Below are 24,876 nucleotides of genomic sequence, written 5' to 3' on the forward strand. Positions count from 1 at the left end.
ACAGATCTTGCCCCCTATTTATGGCTCTACTGGAGGTAGGCCTAGGGGAGGGAAGCTTCCCTCCATGGTGCCCCATTCAACAGGACTCCATGCAGAACTCACTTGTGTGTGCCTGCTCGTCACTGTTGTTGTAACTGTGGATTTCACAACCACCCCCCCCCAAACATCCTGGTTGGCAAAGGCTTCTTTAAATTTTGCCTGCGCCCTTTTTAGCTCTCCTTTTTCCTCTCTACTCATGTTCTGCCCCCACTCCATCGCCACAACCAGTTGGCATCAGCTGTAATAATCCCTAATGAATCAGCATTTAGAATAGTCACCAAATCCCAAGCTTGAGGAAAGCTTCCACTCCCTAAGTTCCCCCCACTCCCAGTCTCTCCCCCCCCCTCCACCTTAAAACAAACAAGATCTGTTTTGAAAAAAATCATAAAATGTCATCATTGTCTACAATCATTTGTCAGCTACCCGGAACAACAGGTGGACACCACGGCACAATGCTAATTTATGGCCTCCTGTGAATCATTCCCTCTGCTGCTCTCTCAGCCTCCCTCCTTCCCGGTGCCGCACCCCCTTCAGGCCACCTCCTCCCGGGAAACCCTGAATAGACACATGCCTCGCAGAGTGGGTTATGCCCAACTGCAGGAATCTGCTGCAATGGAAAAGCATTTGACTGAGAGCTACGCAGCTCCCTTCCTTCTAAGCTGTCAGGGGAGGTACATGCAAGTCTTAGGGCACAAAGCCCAGAGGACTTGTGCAAATGGACAAAGAAACAGCCCGTTTAAGGATTCATTTGAATTTTGGTGGTTTTCCTACTTAAAATATATTTACAGATCTATCTTCCCCTTTGCCTCTGAAGGAAAAAAAAAATTATTGCCTCTCAACATTTTGGCACAGTACAAATTTGTGATGCTTTTTTTAAATTTTTTTATAAGATAGATCTGTAAAGACGGCTCTCAGCTTAAGAAAGATGTCTGTAGAAATGGTATTCCTGTATCCTGTGAAGCATCTTCTAAAAAATGACAGATGCACTCTATCCTCCCTACCCCCAGCAGCCCACACCCTGCCTCTCTAGGGGTGTTGGTTGTTTTAGCTTGTTTTGTCTGAGCAGTTTCCACCTTACACCAGTTGACTTGAGGCTCCTACCCACAACATTGCCAAGATTCCCTTCCCTCCCCCTTTAAATAGAACTTACAAGTTAGAAAATAGTTGTGTTCTGATTTTTTGTTTTTAAATTTTAATATAATCTTTTTAACCAGCCCATAGATTTAATATATAAGCATATACAAGAAAAGGTCTCTCCCCACTCTGTACAAAAGTTGCTCTTTTTGTGCATTCTATTGCATTTTATAAGTTTTTGAGGGAGGGGAGTCATATCTGAGTTTCCTGTACCTTGTCCTTGGTGTGGGTCTGAATTATATAAGGTTCAGAGATAGTGGTGACTGTGGGGTGCAGAGAGTTCCCCAGGCTGTTTTCTGTCCAGTGGGCCCCGTGTGCTGGTTTGTAGGTGTTGTAGTTAATATGGTCATGTATTGTGGGCAACACCACGGCCCCCTCACCTGATACACCGGATGGAGCTGCTGTTGCTGCAGATGCTGCTGCTGGGATGTCTTCATCCACCTGGATAATCTCTACTGTCCTCGCAGCCGTGACCGTACTCCGCTGCTGGTGCCGCTTGCGAAGTTTATAGAAGACAATCAACATGGCAGCAGCTAGGAGAGTCACCGCCACAAAGCAGCCAATGATGATCTTGGTGGTCTTCATGACTTCATCCAGGCTGGTCTGCATCTTGTCAGTGGTGTCTGTCGAGGGTACTGGCACCTGCTTGGGCACACGGGTGGTCTGAATGAGCACCGTGGTGGAGGTGGTATATGCCGGCTGGTAACCAGTGGATGTGGTGGGGACAGGCTTGTACTTCCGTGTTACGTCCTCAGGAGAGATCTCTGTGGTCTCCACTGTTACTGTGGTAAAGAAGCTGAAGTTGGGGGTGTTGAGCTCGGCCGAGCTCACGTTGAGGTAGGCCGAGGCATTGGAGTTGCCTGCCACATTGGTCACCATGCATGTGTATATCCCGGTGTCTATGAGCAGCACACGAGAAAAGTTCAAGGTGCCATCATTAAGAACAGAGATCCGTGGGTGCCGGGAGGCGTGGCTGAGCACTGTCCCATTGGGCAGCAACCACTTCACAGAGGACATGGGGGGAGTCCGACACTTAAGCTCTGCCATCCGATCCTCAGAGATGTTGAGGTCCCGGGGTGCATCCATGATGAAGGGGGCAGAGCACTGGAAGGAAGCCTGGTCCACCTCCACCAGGTAACGGCCTCGCATGTGCATGGGAGCATGGCAGCGACCACAGCAGGTGGAATTGGTGGGGATGTACTCCCGAAGCCACCAAGCCAGCCACAGAATATCACAATCACAGTTCCAGGGGTTGTGGTGTAGGTGCAACTCCACTAGGTACCTCAGGGGGGTGAAGAGGTCATGGGGCAACGATGAAAGGTTATTGTGGGCCAAGTTGAGTTCCACAAGGGAGGCCAGCCCATCGAAAGCATTCCGCTCAATCAAGCTGACTTGTGAGTTCATCACCCACAGTTTCTTGAGGGAGCTGAGGCCATGGAAGGACCCAGGCCTGATTTCAGGAAAGTGGTTCCCTGACATCTCGAGCTCCTCCAGCCCCACTAGGGGCGTAAGATTGGGCATATCCTTAATGTTGCACATGCCCAAGTTCAGGTACTTGAGGTTGAACAGGCCCTCGAAAGCCCCCTCGGAGATATACTCCAGCTTCTTGAGTTCCCCCAAGTCCAGACGCATGAGGGAGGGCACCCGGTTGAAGGCGTAAGAGGGGATGCTTTCAATGGGGTTGTTGCGAAGCCACAGCTCCCGCAGCTTGGACAGGTACTCAAAGGCCCCGCTGGGGATGACAGTCAGCCAGTTGTCAAACAGTTCCAGTGTGTTGAGGCTGGCGAGGCCGTTGAAGGCCCCCACCTCTATCTGCCTGATGGAGTTCCTGCCCAGCTGCAGGACCTCCAGGTGGTGGAGGTGCCTGAAGGTGTCGGCCTGAATCATCTGGATGTTGTTTTCCATGAGGTTGAGATACCGGGTGTTGGAAGGAATGCCCTGCGGGACCTCGGAGAGGCCCCGGCGGGTGCACACCACCTTGCTGAACTGGTTACTGCAGGAACAGACGGAGGGGCAGTTCTGGGGCCCGGCTGAAGCGGCAGCAGCGATGGCTGCACACAGAATCCACACTTGCGCCGTGAGGTAGACGACGGGAAGCAGGACGGCGTTCCAGGTGTGGTGCACAGTTACCTGCCACAAGAGCTTCATGGTGTGGCACGTTCATAATTCACCATCGCCTGGGATTTGGGCTTGGAAAAGAGAACCAGCCTTACCCCGGCTTAAGTGAGCTAGGAGCTCCTCTTTCCATCTGGAGAAGGAGGTGGGGAGGGGGCGATTAGAGACGAGCAGATCGGCCTAGAAAAATCCTGCCAAACTACAGAGCGGCCCCTCATCCGGCAGCCCACCCCCAAGGCCAGCCCATAGAAAGCTAAGACTTTCTCTCCCACGTTGCAACCATCCATCCCCACCCAATTCGCCGTCACCTACCTCGGAAGGAAAGCCGGAAAGAATTAGCGCCTTGTCCTTAAGCTTTCTCCACGGGAGCCGGGGACCTCGTTCCCATTCTGACTTTAGTTTTAATTAACAAAAGGGGAAGTAGTGGGGGCAGGGAGGGCAGAGGGGAGGGGAGGGGAGGGGTGGGGGAGACAAAATGGCTTCTAGTAAATCCGGAGCCCGGCGAAGCCGCGGAGTTGAGGCGCGCCGGGGAGAAGCGAGGCCCGGCGGGCTATGCAGGTGCATGCCCCCCCGAGAGCCTGGGGAGCGGCGCCACCAGCGCTTCCCTGCTTTGTCCTTGGACCCTGGCGCCGGCTCGCTCCAGCCGCGGGGGAAGGCGCTTCATCGCCAAAGTGTGTCTCCGGCGCCCCCAGCCCTCTGCCTGGGCTGCCGCGGGGGATGTGGGTGCGGGGGCGCCCCGAAGCCGCCCAGGCCGCCGCGCTCCCCGGCTGCCGCGCGGCTCTCCACTCCGCTTGCCCCGGCGTCGGCCGCCCGGGAGCCGGCCGGCGGCAGCTGATTGCAGTCGTGAGCTCGCTGGCTCGCGGGGCTGCGAGAGTTAAGAGGTGTTCGCTGCGCCTTCGCCCGCCCTAGGCACACACCCCCTTCCTCCTCGCCTCTTCCCCGGGAAGGGTTAAAGAGACCAAAACTGGCCCCAGTTCTCCAGTCCCGCCGTCCGCTGGCGGCGCGAGGAGCCGTAATCCGTCCAAGCCCGGAGGGGCAGCGGCGTGGCCGTGGCGTCGGGACCCGGTCCGCGAGGCGAGCGAAGGAGCGCGCCGCGCCCGCGGTCGCGCCCGCACCGCAGGCCCCTTCAGGGAGTCCGGGGGCGGGCGCGGGTCCGGCGGCGGCGGCGGCGGCCGCAGCCCCCGGCAGCGCGCTAGCGCCCGCCGCCGCCCGCCGCCGCTGGGCTCCCGGCGCGCCGCCGGCCCCGGCTTTGTGCGGAGAGCGCGAGTTGAGCGCCGGGACTCCCGGAGCCTTCAGCGGCCGAGCTGCCAGCGGACTGCTGCAGCGGCCGGAGCGCTGGCGACGCCGGCGTGAGCAGTGGGGGTCGCGGCTGCGGGCAAGGCTCCGGGGCCCGTGAGCATGGTCCCCGCTGGCTAGCGGCGGCGGCGGCGGCGGCAGCAACCGCAGCCACGGGGCCCCTGCGCTCGGCGCCCACCGTCTCCTCCTCGCGCCGGGCTCGCGGTGTTGCAGGCGGCAGCCACGCAGACCGCTCTCGCATCCTTTTGTCCTTCAGTGGGAACGTGAATGTACTGCTGACGCATACTGTTCTGGGAGAAGATTAGCGTGATGCAGTGCTCTTATGTATTAACACCGCTTCCCCCTCCGCCGCCTGCCCTCAAGGGGTTAACGCCGCGCCTTCCAGCGCGCGCTGGCCCGCGCCGCGCAGCCCCGAGTGGCCGAGGGCTGCCTGCCTTCCTCGCTTCTTCCTTCCTTCCTCCCTCCTTCCTTCCTTCCTTCCTTCCTCCCTTCCTTCCTTCTCCACCCCCTACCCCCTCCCCGGCAGCTTCCTCCCCGCCCCCTCCAGACGATCGCTGCGGCCCGGGCGGGCTAGCGGGCGAGCGAGTCGGAGTGAGCGTCAAGTGAGGGGCCGCGCGCTAGTCGCAGGCGTTCGCAGCTATTTCGGGTCTGGTCGGAGCGAGTGGCTGGATGGCCCCTGATAGGCTGGAGCGGTGCGGGGATGCAGCGGGAGACTGCGCGGCCCCCGCCCGGGCCACCCAGCACCCTCCAGCCCTGAACTGCTGGGCTGGGGGCCGGTGTGCGGCGGCCCTCGATGGGGCTGCCGCAGTTGGCCGCCCTCCTGCGAGCGCCCGCGTCATCCGCACCCCTGCTGAATGCTGACGGGGTGCCTGACCGCGCGGCCAGGAGTTTGGATCTGCAGGATGGTGGGGACTCAGGGGCGGGCGGGCGGGCGGGCGGGCAGCTGGGACGCAAGGGCTGCTTTGAGTCAGAAGACCAGGAGCCTAAGCTTCCTTCGCCTTGCTCTGTGCCTGTCCTTCCAGTCCCCCCCCCAGCACACTTCTCCCCCCTCCCGCTCTAACTGGGGCTTTAAATGATAGTTTTCTTAATGAGGGCTGTGGGGGCGGGAAACAGTGGAAAGAAAGACCAAATTGAAGGAGCCGAGGGAATGACAACCTGGGAAGGATTGAGGTGAGCTCCCAGAACCCATGGCGCAACCCACGGTTCATTCATGGAGCTGCAGCCTTGCCTCCCTGTCGCCCCCTTTTCCTCCCGGGTGTGCAGGGACCAGGAAGGTGCTTTGTGCCTACTGCCCCTTGAGCTGCACCAGCCATCCGCCCTCCCCCCCCCCCCCCTTCTCTCTTTTCCTGAGCACTGCGTAGCCGCCTGCTGTAGCAGTTTGATGGAAAGGGAGTTCTGCTCCCTATGCCCACTTTGGCAGGCTAATGTCACAAACGTAGGTCAGCATTTACTAACCCACCCGCCCGCCATTAAAAGACCCTCCTTTCTCAGCCATGTCAGAGTGAAACAATCTGTAGGTTAGCACTGTCGTGTAGGTCCAGTAGAATAAGGCATGGGTTTACTATCCGCTTGATAGCAAGCCCTTACCTTCCTGTTATCTAACAAGCACGGTTGTTTAACTCCATTGTTCCCAGGTGTGCTGTTGCTTAAGAATGAGGAAGCAGAGGGTTTCCCAACTTTCTGAACTCCAGCACAAATGTGAACTTATTATTACCTGCTGCCCAAAACTAAAACTTCAAGTCCTGGAAAGTTCCAGTTTGGGCAACTCAGTGTGTGTGTGTGTGTGTGTGTGTGTGTGTGTGTGTGTATTTGTAGGACTTTAACCCTAGCAGGACTCACAGATCGATGTCAGGGAGCGTGGATATGGAAATGACTCCTTAAAGTATTCTTTCAGAGGTATGAAGTCAGATTTTATGCACCCACTCAACAGTGTTTGTGTCCCACCATTCTAAGAATTTCTATAGCTGGTGAAATCTTTATTTTTACCCCAGGGAAACGATCACCCGCTGTTGTCTCTGTTTTCCAGGTGAAGGCAAACAATAACTTGGTTATGGTCCTACTACCAGATAGTGGCATCCACTTTTCAAGTCAGTCTTCAATGCATGACACCAGTAATTTCACTACTAACACAGTGTCCATTACCACTACGCAGGCCGATGGGAGAGGCCGAGCGTTCACTGAAGGGTGTATGAGGGTCAGAAAGAGGCGGGACTAAGCAAGTATGTCCTGTAAACTTGTCTCACTGGTAATGAGAGGTTAAAAGGAGAAAAGAGCAGTTGGTCTACTTCCATCAGGCTCTGTAGTAATTCTTCCTCCTTTACCACTTGGAGACTAACTAAGGGTCTGCTTTTAAAGCCCAGACTGGCCTTGAACTCATGGCAGCCTCAGCCTTTAAAGGCAGGGGCCTCCAAATGCCTCCGGCCTTTCTTTCTTTTGCACTCTTCCTCAAAGCCTGCCGTGTGACCCTGGGGCACCAGGGATCTGTGGGGAAGTTTCCTACCCTTGACAGAGCTGCCACTCAGCAGAGAGGGTGCTGTGGTATTGGGGGAGCAGGGACATCACCAGGGTCCTGGTACCACACTGGAGTACTAACCCTAACCCTCCGGCAGAAGAGGAAGGGATTCAGCCTGAACTGCTTTCCTGTCTGTGTAGACAAACTGAGTCCCATATGTTCAGCTGCAGGCCCAGCAAATGACAGCTGCCACCCCATCACCCCCTCACCCTGGTGCTGTGAAGGTAGATCGGGAGGGTGGGCTGCGTTGGACGCTTGAAACCATTACAGAGGAATGAGCTTATCGCAGTCAACGTGGCTACCGTTCCAGGTGAAGTGGAGCTGTCCATGGTGCTGCTTTGCCCTCCGTGGCCCAGCTAGGCCAGAGGCTGTGGTGCTTGTAGTAGGTAGTACTAACACCTCCAGTTCTCCCTGTAGTATACTGCCCCTCACAGCCGGCTTTCTGACTGCCACCTTGATTTGAAGTGGTGCCACCAAGAAATAAGAGAAGGCAACTTGCACTTACATAGGAAGGACACTGGGCTGAGTACACGGTCAGTTTTCATGTAGACACTGTAACAAGAGTGCTGAGAAAGTTCAAGGGGCTGGGAAAGGCCTGGGTCAGCAGCTCCGTTTTGAAGCATGGGCCTTGTACTGAGGTTGGGATAACTGAGTTCTGGTTGGTTTTGTTGTTTTGTTTTGTTTTTCTCCCTGTCCCTGTCAGACATGAGAAATCATAAAGGAATCTTAATTTCTTTATTTACAAAGTCAAGGAAATGGACTAGAAAGTTCCTGTTCTCATAGTCTGTGGTCCTCACTCCTTTTCAGAAAGGCAGCTTTGGGAAGAATGTTGCTCCTTTGGGATTGTAGCCCAACCTTGGGGATGGGCCATGAAGTTGAAGAGAGAATGCTCCCTTCATTTTTATCTAGACATCCACATGATGAGCTGGTTACCAAAAGGGCTCATAGATCACAGAATGTTAACTTTTAAAGACTCCTTAAGAGCTAGATTATCTTGCCTGGTGGTAATGATGCACACCTTTAATCCCTGTGCTCTGGAGGCAGCAGGCAGATCTCTGTAAGTTCGAGGCCACCCTGGTTTACAGAGCAAGTTCCAGGACAGCCAGGGCTGTTGGAGAAACCCTCGGTTGGGGCGGGGGGAGGTCATCTTGACTTGCTCTCTCACTTCACTGATGTTAAGGACGCTCAGAGAGGCGCAATGACTTAACTAGTCACGTGGCTAATTAATACCAAAGTTTGTTCCTTCTGAGCTCAGTCCTTCTGTCTTACCATAGGCTCTAAACCCTGGGCTTAATGATACTACCAAATGCATGCACTATATTCTTTGTGAACAGACATGTTATATTTTTGCTGGCTTGGGGTGGGGTACTGATATGCCTTTCCAGGTGGCTTGGATCTTTAATAAGAAGTCAAAAGGCTAGTCATGTAGGGGAACCCAGGGCTGTCAGGCTAGCCCACTCCCTACTCTGATAATACCACAGTCCCTGAGGCATTATCCTTAGCAGCCACTAGATGTCCATAATGCCTCATAGGGTTTGCCAGAGAGAGCAGGGTACCATCTTGCTTCCAGTATGCTTTTGGGTCCCTTCTGGGGAAGTCCAGCAAGAACAGGATGAGAGTAAGACTAAAGGGGGAAAGGAAAAAGGACAGGGACAGGAAAAAGGGAGAAAAAATAATATGAAAACCGTTGTCCAGAGAGACAAGGAAATATACTGGTTGGTGAATTTGTAATGTTTTTTTTTTTTTTTTTTTTTTTTTTTTTTTTTTTTTTTAGTAAGAAATGTTCTCCATAGAAGTAGCCACCTCCTCTTGTCCAGTGCAGTGATACATGGAATCGTGTGTTTCTCATTCGCTTCCTGTCTCGTGCAAACACCTATCTTGCATCACTAGGCCGTGGAGGCTTCCATCCATCATAAAAGGAGGTTCATTTTTCTTGCTTGTGATCTCATACTGAGGCTTTGCTGTTGCTGCCCACAATCATAAATAGAATGGCTTTTCTTCCTTGAGTGGATGATTCAGGGCAACACACACACAGATGCTCTGAAAGTTACCTGTTTTTCCTAGTGCCCCACATTTCACTGTTGTTTTCTCTAAAAGCTCTGCTCTTTTGAAGAAAGTCAAGGTTGAGAAGGTGTTAAAGAAGAAGGAAATAGGCTAGGAATGCAGCTTGGTGGTAGATCTCTAGCTTGGCCTGCTTATTGCCGTAGATTAGGTGCCCAGTATGGAAGGTGGCAGAGGTTGTGGTTGGAGACACTCCACGGGGCCTATCAAGAGCAAGTCTCTAAAACTTCAATTAAAACAAGGTGGCTAGTAACAGTTATGGAGAACTGGCGTGGTGAAGGAGCTCAGACCTATCTAGCATAGACAAAAGCTGGGGGCTGCCTCCCCAGCACTGCATTAACTGGGTATGATGGAGCACATCTATAATCCCAGCTTTCAGGAGATGAAGACAGGAGGGTCAGGAGGTTCAGGTCATCCTCAGCTACACAGCAAGGTCAGCCTGGGAAACATGATGTGCTGTCTCAAAAGGGGGTACAAGGACCTATATAGAATGCAGAGGCCTCTTTCTTCTGAGACTAGTTTCTCCAGGCTGGTGGCTTCTTTGTGGTTAGGTTCCCAAGCTGACTGCTAGCTGCCTCTTCCTTTCTCAGGAAAATGAGCTTGGAGTGCGTCTCTTTCCAGTCACATACATGGGCCAACAATCCAAAATGTCCTGCGAAGCACTTATAAACAACCCTCCCTGCTTTGCAGGTGCACTGGTCCATGCAGGCCCCAATGGTTTACCTTCTTTAATTACCTATAGGCAGCAATAATAATTTAGTAACACTTTCTGGGTACTTGTGCTATTAACACATACAGCTCTGTGAGTGAAAACCATTAGATTTCCCAATTTATCTGGTAGATTTAAGTTAGCTTTGTTGTGGCTACAGAAGTAATGAGTGACTGCCATAACACATTTCCACATAGTTGATGACTTCAAACAGCGAATTGTTTTGGAGGTCTAGAAGCTCAGAGTTGATGACCTAGCAGGGCTTTGCTCCTGCCAGAATCTTGACTGGTCTGGGCCTCCGGAGAGGCCCCTCGTCTGGTCGTTGTCACTTCAGGGTCTGCTGGCCTCCATCAGCACACTTCCCATTCCCTTCTCTTTCCTGTCCACGCCTAGACATTTCTGGTTGGGTTCCAGGCTTCACAGATGTATATGTGATGAATCTGTTAGAGTCATGCATGTACCCAAAGTACATTCTTCAAGATACACTGTATGCTCTGTGTGTGTGTGTCTGTGTGTCTGTGTGTCTAGCAAGCATTAGAGCACAATAGTGGCTATGAAGTGTCAATCTCTGGAGTCAGACAGACTTGGACTTAAATCTCAGATCTGCTTCTTACATACTACATATATGTAATTCTTTACAAGAAGCCTCAGATTTTTCATGTGTAAAGTAGTTAACTTACTCTGTTAAATTGGGCTGCAAGCCAATTTTGGAATCCATAACTGGTCTCAGTAAATAAGTAATAATAGCATCTATTGTTTTTAATATGGGAGTTAGTATAGAGAAGAATTTTCTCTAAGTTTTTGAGTGAATTCCTTTTATCTTTTTATTACTTAGGATCACTTGCTGTTGGCATTGCTCCTAATTTAGAACTTCTGATTCTTCATTCAAGGAATAAAGTGGTTTTTACTATTTCTAACAGTTAATACATTTTTGAGACATGATCTCACTATGTAACCCTGGCTGACCTAGAACTCACTATGTAGATCAGGCTGGCCTAAAACTCCCAAAGATCTATCTGCCTCAGCAGATGCTACCATGCCTAGCAGTTAATTTTTTTTATTATTATTCTTTAGTTAATCTTAAGACTTTGAGACAGATCCCAAATATTACCAAGTAACCATGTACTCTGCCTAGCTTACCAGTATGTCAGCATCCCATATGACCACCGAACTTTCAGAATTGCTAAAATAGTCTCTGCTAATCATGGGTTACCCATGCCATTTCTATTCTCCATAGCAACCAAACTGATCTTGGTGACATTACATCAGATTATGTTATTGATTTACTTAAAATGTTCCATTTGACTCATAAATTGAATAGCAACCTAACTGCTTACCACAGCTCCTCAGCCTTCATCCTTTCCCTTCAACCTCTGCCATGACATTTTGTTAAACTCCTCCACACTCCCAGCATAACAGTTACACTGGGCGTCATATCCTGGAATATTCTTAACTTGACTCTCTCCTTTGGAATTTGTTTATGTCCTCAACCTATGATGTCCTTTCCAGCATCCTTAGGCTAGCTTCTTGAGCTGGTCTCCAAACAGAGACTTAATGTAACCTACCAGGCTTGTTCACATTAACCAATTTCATCAGCCTTATAACATTGCCAGAGATGATCTTGTTTGTGTATTTGCTAGTGTGTTCATTGCACACCTTCATGCAAGGACAATATTGGTCCTTCTTTCATGATTCATCCCTTCATCACAGTAGGGGATAATTATCTCAGAACAAGAACTGTTCTTAGGCCCGTGAGGAAGAGCTCACACACACACACACACACACAGAGAGAGAGAGAGAGAGAGAGAGAGAGAGAGAGAGAGAGAGAGAGAGAGAGAGAGAATTAGTACTAAGCTCCATTATCAGAAAAGGTAAGTGAAAATTTGTCAGCTTTGTTTTTATAATGCAAGAAAAATAAAGAAGATCCTGGTCATCCCACGATTTCTCCACTTTCCTGGTCCCTGCTGATGGGTTTCTAAGAAGACAATTATTTTATGGAGGCAACACAAAGATATGCAGGTCCCTGGCAGTGAGGACTGTGTGAGGAGTAAGCAGAAGAGCGCACACAGGTGAACAGACATACCTGCGGTCACATCTGCATATGCCTGTCATTTTCAATTCTGCCAAAGTGCATTTTCTGGTAAGTGAGTGAGGGCTGTTGAGCCTGAAATAGAGAACACCAGGACAGTGAGATCAAATGCTTTGAAAGTGGCTGTGCCAACGCTTTTTGCTAATTAAAGAATGTTAGGACAATCACCACTAGCAGCAGCAAAGGGCGCCCCATTCCCTCCCTCTGTGGAGAGTTGGGTAAATTTAAAGGCAGCTATAAATACCCCACTGAGCTCCTGAGCTTAAGCACAGTTAGGGCTGGGTGAAGAGTCCTAGCTTCTGTCCCTTCTCTAATAGCTGTCAGTTCCTAAAGTTTGCACGACAACAGAACAAACGATCCCATCAGCACACTCTTAATTTAAGTGAAAACACTTTAGAGGCGGTACCAAACTGCCTGTCCAGCCTGACTGGGAGCCCAGGCCCCCTGGTCCTTCTGAGTCCTCTTTGACTCTTTTCCCATTGCCTAGCGGGAAGATGTTTCATCCTGTTCCCTCCACCATGGGTGTTTTTGAGGAAAACAAAGTTACCAGACATAAGGCCACTCTCCCAGGAATATTCTAGGAGCCCATACCGAGAATTCAGTATTTAGAATGTGTGAGTAAGTGGGAGCATACTTTCTACATTCACTCTCTGCAATTTTGGGCTGATTTTAAGAGGTATGATCAAATTTGGAACTTCCCTGTTTTTAAATCTCCTCGGCTTGGCCTGCTGGATCCTCTTAGGTGGTTCCCTGCTCCCTTCCCCGGCCCACAAGCCATTCTTACCCCTTCAGTCTGTAGAGCACTGCTATGTAGCCACTACTTTCTCTCTGCCAGCCGCCTTGATTTGCTTTCTTTGTAGATCATCATTTCTGGCCATCAAGCTGCTTTATATAATTCATCAGTTGCTTTTAGTCGTACACTGCCAGCTTTAGCTATGTATGGCTAGGAGTGTTCTCATTTCAAATGGTATAACTTCGGTTCGTTATTCTCTATTGACCCAGCAACTTGGGTCCGTCCACCATGCATTCGACCCACCCTAGGGACTTCAAGGACATATACTTTGGGGCTAAAGTGAGCTCTTGGTCTCCGAGGGTGTCCACCCTTACCACATCCTGCCCTTAACCAGAGGATGGGTGTTGATGCTTAGAGATGGAGGGGAGTACAGCACCAGGAGAGCCAGCCACACCATTGGCTTCCCCATGAGTCATCAAATGAGCTATGGGTGGGTTGGCTGGCACCCAGGTTCCTGGATGCTGCGTCCTTTTCATTATGATATGAGCTTCTGGAGGAGTTGGATTTATCGGCATTCGGCCTGCTGTTAGTCCACAGTTTCACAATGTAGCTTTTCCCCGCAAATGCTGCCAGTGGGGTTTGCCTTTTCGTGTAGAGGATGTGGGTGTTGGTGAAATAAAGGAGCTAGGGTCCTCAACTACTCATCCATGCTTAGGCAGGTTGGAGTATCCCTGCTTGGGTGGTTAGCTGGTTTGTTCATACATGTGTTTTGTTTTGTTTTTTGTTTTCTATTTACTTTCAGCCTCTTGTCACAATTTCTGGATTTGACCAGAAACAATAGGTAGATTCATTTCTCTTTAATTAAGACTAGCATGATTTCTGAAATGTATTCTCTCCCACCCCAGAGTACTAACCCCCACCCTAAATCCTCACCTTTCAACATTCGTGTCACTACCAACCAATGGAGCTATAAGCGAGAACCACAGAGGAACTTTTTGTCTTGGGCTATTTCAAATTTTTCTGTAAAGGGTATCAGACTGAGGTGGTTCTGTTTCTAGTGAGCAGACCGAAGCCCCCGTTCTACAGCTCCCAGCTAGGCCTGGGGCTCCCCTCCAGGGAGCCTGGCGAGAGGAGCCCTCATTCTGTGCCTCTTTCTCGGTAACTGTGGCTGGTTTGTGTGGCAGCCCAGTGAGGCTGCTTGATTGGTATTCTGTGTGCAGGCACTGAAAAAATGCCCAGGAGGAACTCTGCCAGCCAATAACTCTGAAAGGGCTCTTTGTGCAAATGAGCGGCGTGTGAGCTGGACAGGGCTCTCTCCCTCCCATGCCAGTGTCCTTTCTGGCCAGGCAACGTGGTGGTGCCCTGGCACTGGCATAGAGAACTTGGGGATCCCTCCCCAAAGAGCGACCATCTTGGGATCCTAGACACATAGAGCAACTCGAGCTCTGTCCTTCCTGCCCAAGTTCTGGCAGTCTGCCTCCAAGTGCCAGTCAGTGGGATCTATTCAGGGCTGTGTCTCCATAGAGGAGAGTCAGGAAGTAAAAGAAGGAGGTAAATGTGAACAGAACAACCACCAGCAAAGTAGGGACAGCCTTACTTCTTTCTCCGGTGGGATCCCTAGAGCCCCAGAGGGGGATGGAGCCACGCTGCACATGAGCCTCCCGTGCCGGTCCATCACATTCCTCCAGCAGGGCCTGAGCCATTCGATTTCCAAATCAACTAAAGCTGCCTATTGTTCCCATGCCTGAAAATGGAAAGAAATAAGACCTTTTGTGGCTGCATAGCTGACAGCTGCAGAATAAGACTCCATCAAACTAATACCAAGAAGTATCCTGGTGCCCGTAGAAGCCAAGCACAGCCAGACCACAGACACCAATGGCTACCCAGCCCGCGCTTAATCCCTCTTAGGGAGCTGGCTCCTGCCACTGTTGCCCCCCCCACCCACACACACACACACACACACACACACACACACACACACTCTCTCTCTCTCTTCTCAGATGTTCTTTGTTGTTGTTAATGAGTTTTCTAAACACACAAGCTTGACTCACTTGCTTCTGTAGAGGAGAGACCATTCTCATTAAGTTCTGTTTTCTAGGAAGGAAAAGACTTAATTGGGTGAGCCTAGAAGACCAGAGGGCTGACCAGTGGGGGATGGCTCTGAGTGGTTGGCCTCCTGCAGGCCACTCAGCTCCCTCTCCTGATCTCTTCCTTAGGTGGCCCACCTCCAAACTGACGCCCTCTGTCCCTGAACCCCCATTTCACATTACTGGTTTGCCCACACAGGCTCGCTTTTCAAAATGTGCTGCCTTCATATATCTCATTCACCTTAGTTATTTCTGAATGTGTTTGTTGATAAGGACACAGGCTAAAAATGAGAGAGATAAAGAGATGGGTGGCTCCTCCACGGATAAAGTAACTGCTCTGCGAGCATGAGGACCCAAGTTTAGATCCCCTGAATTCACATAAAACCTGGGTAGGAATGGTAACCTGCCTTTGACCTCAATGTGGAAAGCAAAGGAATCCCCTGAACATGCTGGCTAGCCAGACTGATCAAACTCATGAGCTCAGTGAGAGATCTTGTCTCAATAGAGAAGGCAGAGAATGTTGGGTGGTGGTGGCTTACAACTTTGATCTCAGCACAAGGGAGGCTGGTCTACAGAGTGAGCTCCAGGACCGCTAGGTATACACAGAGAAACCCTGTCTTCAAAAACAAAACAAAAAAAGTAGAGAACAATCGAAGAAGATAACTAATGTCAACCCTGGGTTTTCACATGCACCTACAGAGAAGAACACACATACACACCATCCAACAGGCAAAAAAAAGGACTCATAGTCCATCATAAACAATGCCACATTGTCAGTAGAGTAGCATTATATAGGACAATGTCGTAAGACAAATTTTTCCCTTTTCTACAAGATCAAATGCCCTTATTTTATTCTTGAAGCCACCAAGAGAGGGGTAGAGCAGAGTAGAGGGGAAGTCTACAGCTTGAGGTGTCTGTCTCATAACAAAAGCTAACAAGTAGGACTCCTTACATTGGTTTGTACTTCTCTGTCTTTAGTAGTACCTGCTCCCAGAAAGGAGCCAAGATGTCACCCTCGTCAAGGCCCCTCCTTGTATTATTGATTTCACATCAAGGTACTTGGGAAAAAAACAAAGAAAATATTCCCATTTGCCCGAAGGAGATAGCTTATCCAGACCCAACTCCTATCTCAAGTGGGGCTGCTAGCATTTAAGATTTGTGTGTTCCAGTGTCTCTGCCCGTGGCCAGGCAGCTTTGCAGCCTGGACAAGCACAGAAAAGAAAAGAAAAAAATGTATTCGGGTCCATCCACACTGGGGTGGGCAGTCTTTGTAGAGAAAGTCAGCCTACTGCTTCCCAGAGGCCCGTGTCCCCTGGACTAGGTCAGGCGGGTTCTGTTACACAGTAGAGCGACCGTAGTTCACAATAATGCAGTGTATATTTCTTTGTTTACTGCGTGTATGTGTGACGGCATGCATGCCAAGGAGAACATGTCAGAGGTCAGAGGGCAACTTTTGAGGAGTCAGTTAGTTCTCCCCTTCTGCCTTCTCGTGGGTTCCAGGATGGAGTTGAGGTGGTCAGGCTTTGCCAGCCAGTGCTGGCCAGCCATCTCATCAGCCACACTGGGATTTCAGTGATAGATAATGATCTTTACCCTGATTTGATCATTATACAATGTATATGTGTGTCAAAAAAATGTACAATTATTATGTGTCCATTGAAAGCTAAGTTTTTAGAATACACACAAACCAAAAAAAAAAGGAACCTTTTGAAAGAGGAGGTGGCTTTACTGTCCCCTCTGGAGGGCTGCCATGCATCTGCTCCCTTCCTTTTCCAGGTGTATAGCGTGGACTGTGTCTGTGTCTGCATTGATGGATCTTGTTCAGTTGTTATGTGCATTTGTCTCAGAGGTCTGCTAATGCCATTAGAGTTTCTGAAATCCTTATTTTGCAAATCCATTTGTGTCCTGGGTTTAGCTTCCGATTACAGGATTAGCAGAGATTATAGGGTCTGTCTGATGTCTTCTCCACGCTCTATCTGATGTATGGCTATGAACTGAGACATTCGCACACTGATAGAAAGGAAACGAGGGGCAGATCCAGGCTGCTGGAGAAAAACAAAGGATGCAGTGAGGCCTGGCCTTGATTCTTCGATCAGAACCAGTTAAGAACATGACACCGTGGCTTGCTGACTGCCTTGTGACTTCACAGCTGTGCCGAGCTGCCCGCTCCCTCCTCCTCCCCCACCCTCAGCAGCTGCCCCTGGAATGAAGGGGTGGCGGCCTGAGCTGAGCACCATCCATCCATGGCTAGGAGCTCTCCCTGTCCTCAGCAGTCCTGCGGCCTCCACCTTGTCCGTTCTCATTAGGCAGACCTCCCACTCCACACTGCAGATCTTGCGACACTGGAAAGGGGGGTAGTGATGAGATTGGGGTTCGACACCCCTGCTGTGCCTGGGGGTCCAGGGCTGTGCTGTTTCAGGGGTTGAAGAGGTCAGGCACCTCTTCACGTGAAGAGGTCACGTGAAGCTCTTTTTATGCAAGTAAGAAAACTTTGGAGCAGCTTCAGTAAGGAGGACCAGTAAAGTAAGTCTGGAAAGCACAGACGTGTGGCCACAGTATCAGGCTCCCTGGTACCTTCCGTCTTTCTGGTGTGCTGAGATCACAGGTGTCTTTCCCGGCTGCAAGGTGCTTGCGATAGATCCAGCCATTTCATGCTCATACACCAATCTCCAAAGGCTGGAAAAACATAGGTTCCTATTTTATGGTTTTTGTTTGATTTTTTTTTTTCTTAATCAAAACAAAACCCTTCCCTAAAAACCTGTCATCCAACCCCTTTTCCATCTACATCACCCAGGTCTGGATGACATGCCTGAAATCAGTATGACTGACAGACGCAGTGGTTTATAGCTTCCATGGATTCACATAGGGAAAAAATGTGTCATTTTTAGTAACTACAACTACGGCTTAGCATTTCATTTGAATGTGAATGTAAGCAGCAAACCATAATAAAGCCAATGAAGCTATGACACTTGTCACACCTTTGAAATTATGGTGGCTTAGGGAGGGGCTAGAGAGACGGCTCAACAGTTAAAGCTGATCTTCCAGAGACTCAGGGTTCCATTCCCAGCACCTACATAGTCCCTCCCAACCGACTGTAATTCCAGTCCCAGGGGAATGCAGTACCACCTTCTGGTGTCTGCAGGCACCAGTCATGCATGTGGCATACAGACATACATGCAGGCAAAAAACCCATACACAAAAAAAAAAAAAAAAAAAAAAAAAAAAAAAACAGGAAGAATTCCAAAGAAATTGTAGTGGGTTTTGGACCTACTATAGGATCTTGTTACGTAGTGTATTAGAAAGAAGTAAATGTACTTACTATATCTGGATTTGGGTAGATTTTTAGAAAACTTTAATAACGTCATGGCAGTATAATGGTTTACTGTTCACACTGTGGTTTTCCTTTCCGGTGTGTGTTAGAACACCGGTCTGTGAAACCAGTCAGTGTTGCCCTGATCCACCCTCGGGGGAACAGAATGTAAGCAGGTAGCCTAAGTGCCACCTGCAATGTCCCCTCACTGCCACCAGCTGTTAATTCCCTAATGTTTTCATATAAAATCACTCCAGCCATTCTAAAATAATTTTTATTTCCTTAAATAGGAAAGTGTCACTTATCATAAATGAAAGAAAACCTTTCTTTAAAAGCAAATGCAACGCATAAAATAAAGAACGTATTACTGGATCCTGGCGATCCCATTTGCCCTTAAGGCTCTGCCCCTCTTTTGTTAAGGAGATGCTAAAGGCAGATTAGCAGCACACTGAGACTTGCTTCTTAATATAATCAGAGCTGAGAGATAATTGAAAATGGAATAACTCAGTTTGTGGTTCTCCATTTAGTGCCCTGCCATTGACCTACCGAAAATAATTCAGTGTGTGGGCAAAGGCAGGTTTCTGATCAACTCCCTGTCTTAACCATTAGTGACCCCACCTACCCACCCACCGAGGAGATCAGTATGACTTATTTTCTATGCACATGACTCATTTCTTAATGATTCCTTTATCTTCTACATGCTCATGAAACCTGTTTCAGACACCGGTCCCAGAGCTTGGTTTAGGGCGGACTTGAACCCTCCTCACCTATGTGTGACTCACAGGATGCCTTTGCTTGCTTTGCTTCGCTCACACACTTTTTTCCCTTCTAAAAGTCAAACTAACATTTGACTCTCCTTTCTCAGAGCATCTCTTCTGATCTCTGTGATTCCCTGCAACACAGGCCAACTATGGTCCAGCAACTATTGGTTAATTGATGGGGCTTGATGTTACTAGGTGGGACTTGAAGGGCGAGCCTTGTGACAGAGGTGAAAATCCTTTGCGGTATGGTCCCAGAGCTCCAAAAGGTGTGCCCCTTAAGAAAACAGCACTGGATGGTTTGGCACTGAGCATGCCACTTCAAGGTGCAGAGGCCAGGATTAGACCTGGGCCCTCGAGAGCTGGGAGGAATCTAGAAATCAGTCCCATCCCCCAGCAAGAGATGAGGTATGACGAAAGCCAGGGAGCTGGCAGTGGTTTTCTCTGAAGGCACACTAGCGTAAAGTAATGGCAGAGCCCAGGGCTGCCCGCCCTTCCCACTGGTTGCATGAAGATGCTCTCGGGAGGAAGCACATGCTTGTCTTTCTGCCAAAGCATTAAAACCTTCCCAGGGTCACGCCTTGGGCCCCTAGTCCTTCCCTTACCTCTTCTCCTGAGCCTGTAGGGCTATCCATGGATGGATGGATGGATGGATGGATGGATGGATGGATGGATGGATGGATGGATGGATACATAGATAGATAGATAGATACATACATACATAGATACATAGATAGATACATAGATACATAGATAGATACATAGATACATACATAGATACATAGATATATAGATGACAGATATATACATAGGTAGATAGATAGATAGATAGATAGATAGATAGACAGACAGACAGACAGATAGACAGATACTGCAGGAGAGGGTGTTCTTTTGGCCATGTGGGCCTTGCCCTCCTGGTATGCTCTTGCTTACTACTGGAAGTCACTAGAGTCTAGAGGACGGGGTGGAACCCTGCCACTGTGAGGTGAGAAGGATCTTCCTCCCCCCCCCCTTTTGCTACCTTCTTCCATCCTAAAAATGTTTGATTGCCATGTGAAATCTGATCTCTCCTCTCCATTCCTTCGCTGCACTTTTTACTCACCTCAGAGATTAAAGCATTGGGGGAGGAGTTGTAATTCTAGGACTTCAATTCGGGCTGACTGGTGTGTGATTTTTAATTCAGGGACTATAGAGAAAAGCCAGCTGGTACTGACTGACTGCACTTTTATAAAATCTGTCCTTGGGCTGTTAGTTGTGTGTACGTTTACATGGTGAGTGTGCCTTCAGGTCTTGGTGGGCACAGTTGTACATATGTGTATACTAATAGCCTAAAGCAGGCCTCCTGTATAACGTCCCAATTGACAAACAGTTCTTAATGGTTCACAACGAAGACAGATGTTACTACTGTCTTTAAGTAAGTGGTTCAGTTAGCTGTGACTGGGAAGGCTGGGGTAAACTGGGAACACAGGAGGGAGAAGGTAAATTGTGTTGTCCCTTAAGAATGGTCATGGTGGCTTTTCTGGCCATGTGGCTAGGAGAGAATATTGCCCAGAACAGTCTTTTGTTTGGGGTTAGATAGGCGAGCAGAAATCCTCTAGGGGAGGTATAACATCACGTTCTCAGTAAGGTGAGGTATACATGTATCCTCCCTGCTGCTAGAACAAATAGTCCTCCCTGCCCCCCCTCCCCCCCCCCCCGTGTGCCTTCTCTGCCCTGCTTCAGAGACTACCCTCCACTTTGTAGCTTTTCACAGCTGTTCTCACGGCTGTTTGTTCATGGTCTTCCTGCCTACCAAAGAGCAGCTTTGGGGAATGGTGGAACCATTGTGGAGCCTTTGGAAGCTCCTTACAGGCAGCCTCAGATACTCCTGGCCCGGCACGGGTATCCCAGGGTGGGGGTGGGGTGGACAGTGGGCAAGGCCTTCAGAGTCTGCTCCCTCCCCTGTCCTTTACCCTTTGTCTCTGCTGCCCTTAGAGGAACCAAACCAAGACTGTGTCAACGTGAGGGATTTCCCTTCCCTTTTCACCAGCCTGCATTTCACTACTGTAGAGAGTTACGGGGTCGGTGTGTCACCGTCGAGTCCTGCCCTGCTGGTCCTTCTCCCCAGCATCTCTGTCCCAAGTGCTCACTCTGCCCCCTTCTCACCCAGCCTCCCGGTGAGAGCGGCTTCCTTGGCAGGTGTCACTTGGACCCAAGGCCAACAGCTCTCCCTTTCTTCTCTGCCCTCACTGTCCATGTGCAATTGTTATAGTTGTCCTCCGCCCCAGCCACCTCCTGTGGGGAGGATTGAGGAGCTTTGAGCCCAGCAGTGGGACCAGTGTCCCTATCCAGCTCTGCGGACTTGGGATCCCTATTTACCTGTGAATTCTAGCCCCGTCGCCTCCGTACTAGCGTTACAGCCTCAGACCTCACTTCTTCAAGCCAGGCTCATCCATACGACAGGAATGCTAGAGTCAGGGTGTAATAGGACGTGTGCCAGAGAGCCCACCACTCAGGGAGAGGTGCAGTGGTAGGATCCAGAGCAGTGAGATGGGGGAAAGGATCCTTGGTTGTCTTGGGATCTTCAAATGAAAGCCTAGCCAACCCTGAAGAGGCAGGGTGAGCATATCAAGGAATGTGTCCCAGGCAGTACTGCTTTCTGAACCAGTAGCACAGGCCTAGTTGGCATTTTCTGTCCCATGACTTGAGGGACCACAGGATGACTCCTGTCTGACTTTATAGACGGCCTGGGGCGGGGCGGGACAGGATGGGGCGGGAGGAGGGAGGGGGGCGCCGCGGGATGGGACTGGGTGAGGTGTGGGAGAGGATGGGGCTGGGCGGGGTGCCGGAGAGGGACTCTAAGGAAGGAGCCTGAAGCACTGTTTGCCTGCTTTTCCCTTTTCTTCTCGTCTTTTCCCCATGTGGGAAGCTTTATGTGAACACTCTTGTAGAGATATTTTTTTTCTAAAGTATCTGTTTTCTGACAGTCTTAACTCCCATTTTTTTCCCTAATCTTATACAAATGGGATCTATGTGATCAAATAGGTCTTGAAAGGAAAGTACCTCCCCCTTACCTGTGCTCCTAGATCACCCACGCGTACAGCACTGACCCTTGCAAGTCCCAGGGACCACACAAACAGGCTACACGATTGCCATGTGAAACCCGCATTCCCCTCAGATTCCCAGCAGTTTCGACCCTGAAATAGTCACTGCGGAAGCTTTCTGTGGCCTCTAGGGCCTGGCTAAGGTCTCGGCCCTCCCTGTCTTAGCATCCCTGTCCCCCGCAGTCCTTTGGCACAAGTCCTTCTCCATTGATTGTGTCGCTTGCACTGTGCTAACTGTGCTTCTGCCAGGACCCCTCTTCTGCACGCCCACATCATCTGCCAGTGACCCGGCCAGGCTTCCCCACAACATTTCTATTCTGATTTGAGAGGACCATTATGTGTGTGGTTGTGGTACGTAGAGGAGGCAGGGTACCCAGGCTGTGTGTCACTCCGCCCAACCTGAGAAAAGCCACCCATTCCTAGTTACTTGCGAGCTGTCTGCCTCACCTCCGTTGTAAGTTTGAACCAGCAAGTCCATCTCCAGTGTCTGGATGGTAGTAGCTTTGCTGAGTGAAGGCCTCCCATCCAGTGAGTGCGGCCTGGTTCTTCTGGCCCTGCTCTACGGGCCCTGCCCTGCATATGCAGACATCCAGCACAAGGATTTTCCTTGTGCATGGAGCATCTTGGTGCCACTGCACACATTTCTGCCCTTGAGCCTACCCTTGCAAAGGTTTGGGTAGAGGCCTGGAAGGTTATTTGAGACTAACAAGACCATTTTCTTTTAACTTTGGGTGAAGAGAGATGGACTGCAACTTATATAAATGTGAAACATAATTTGCCAGTTGGAACAAACGCCACGTCCTCTGTTTAAGTTCAGAAATCAGTTACACAATTACAAGATGAAGGTGACCCCGCCAGAGAGCAGTTCATCTGAAAATTACCCCAGGGGGGTTTGTGCACTACCAACTACACCAGCAGCAGTGTGAAGCGACTGTTAAAAACTGTATTGACAGAGGCGTGGTATGGATTGAAGGAGGTAATTATTCCCCACCGCTAAGCAGTGTCTGGGATGTTACTGTGCTTCCGTGTTTTTAAATTTTAAACCCTTCTGTTGTTGTAATTAAATGTGCGTGCCAGCATGTGGTGGGGGAGCATGGAGAGCGCGGAGAGGGATGGGTGGGCGTCACAGTTGGCCTATGGAGACCAGAGGACAACTTCCTAGAGCCACTTCCCTCCTCCTACTTTTATGTGGGTTGGGGGATCAGACTCAAGCAAGCCTCAGGGCCATCTCTCCAGCCCTAATAAAGTTTTGTTGTTGTTTATTTTTTAAGATTTATTTTATTATTTTTAATTGAATTTCTGTGTCTGGGTCTATGTTTAGGGGTGTGTGTGTGTGTGTGTGTGTGTGCGCGCGCGAGCGCCAGTAGGCCAGAAAACCTCAAATCCCCATGAAGTTACAGGTGGATTTGAGCTGGGAATTGAATATTGAATGTGGGTCCTTTGAGAACAGTGTGTTCTTAACCACTGAGGCATCTTTTTCAGCCCCCTTTCATCTTAGAGGTTTCTTGATACAGGACATTCCTAAGAAGAGAGTTGAGTGATGTGACGTGCAGAATTCAGTCATAGACTGGAACTTACTAGGGAGGGAAACAAAGCAGAACAAACCAGTGTCTGGCTCTGTCTGCAGCGGAAGGAGACGGGGAACGAACACCCTGTGCGCTTATACTCCGTGTCCTAAAAGCAGCTCTCTGAGCTAAGTCATGCTTGGACCCAGGGAACTTTTCCAGAAAACAAGAAAAAGGAATCCTGTTTGTTCCAGATTGTGCTGGAGTATAAAACTTACACCACTAGGAATTCAGACCAGAGAGATTAGAGAATTTGAAAGAGTGTATGGCCTAGAAGAAAGCTCCCAGGTACTGAAACACTTAAGAGAAATTGATCTGTCGGGGTATGGGAACGTTTGCATCGGGTAGAGGGTGGGATGAAGGTGACCTCTGGTTCCAGTAGAATGTTCTGGAATTCCATAAGACTTTAAGAAGGTGGCATGAAGCATAGCTGCTAGGCAGGAAGAGAAGACTAGAGCTGCCAGCTGTTCATTTCCCCTGCTCAGGCTTACAGATTACAAGCCATTTATGCCCTGCTTTAGCCTAGTGCCCCGTTTGCTCATCTCAACTGTCTGAACAGGCATCCATCTGGCAGCTTGTCTGTCAAGGATGCATCTGGCCCTCCTCCCACTTTTTAATTCCACTTCACTGCCATAGCTTGTCTTCCCACCTAGGAACGGGGACTCTGAAGAAGTCCCGTCCCCCTCCTCCCCTCCACTGGTCACTGGGGCAGGGTCCCTCCTTGTCAGCAGCATCCACTGGAGGAAGGCTGGTGCACAGACGCCCTGGCCCAGACAAAACTGTCTTCCTAGCAGGCGCGTTGATGAGGCTGTGTGTGGATCTGCATGCTCACACTGCAGCCTGATCGATGCCTGTCAGAGCTCAGCATCAGAGTGACAGCTGCATGCCGGGCTGTTTGCTGAACACAACTCGTCCGTCAAGGGAAATCAGACGAAATCCATCTTCTTGTCCAAAGAAGGGCCCAGTGGGCTGTGCCTGGAATGCCGGTCCTGTATGCCATCCTACATTCATGCCCCGAAATTCACTGCTCTCCGAATTTCAGTATTATATTGGTGGGCCCTCTGGGCAGGAAAGTTATTATAGTCAATAAAATGACACAGAGAGACCAGTAGCCCCCTCCCTGTAGCAACTTCCCTTTATTGCTAATGTCTGTTGTCATTGTTAGTGTCATTGTATAGACTGATACATAATCATCCTAAACTGATACAAAGCAAACCATAAATGAGTTTTATTAAAAAAAAAAGTTGCAAGTGTATATTGAGTAGGGCATACATAGCTAAATGTTGTAGACAATTGGTGGGAAAGGGGCTCTTCAGAGAGTCTCATTAGAGAGGCAATTATGAGGCTTTAAGGGTTTCAGAATTGACAGGGACACACTTTGGCAA

General features: G+C 49.8%; 2 protein-coding genes across 2 annotated transcripts in view; one reads left to right on the plus strand and one right to left on the minus strand.

Moving 5' to 3' along the window:
* Snd1 (staphylococcal nuclease and tudor domain containing 1) overlaps positions 1-24,876 on the plus strand; it is a 395,467-nt gene that overhangs the window by 335,307 nt on the left and 35,284 nt on the right. The window lies entirely within an intron of this gene.
* Lrrc4 (leucine rich repeat containing 4) lies at positions 1,204-4,231 on the minus strand. The gene is made up of 2 exons (XM_051175795.1): positions 3,601-4,231; positions 1,204-3,421 (listed from the first exon to the last, which is right to left on the minus strand). Exon 2 carries the CDS (start codon positions 3,319-3,321, stop codon positions 1,366-1,368), a length of 1,956 nt encoding a protein of 651 aa, XP_051031752.1. The 5' UTR covers positions 3,322-3,421; positions 3,601-4,231; the 3' UTR covers positions 1,204-1,365.

This window comes from Phodopus roborovskii, unplaced genomic scaffold (assembly GCF_943737965.1).
Source record: "Phodopus roborovskii unplaced genomic scaffold, PHOROB, whole genome shotgun sequence".
NCBI lineage: Eukaryota > Metazoa > Chordata > Mammalia > Rodentia > Cricetidae > Phodopus > Phodopus roborovskii.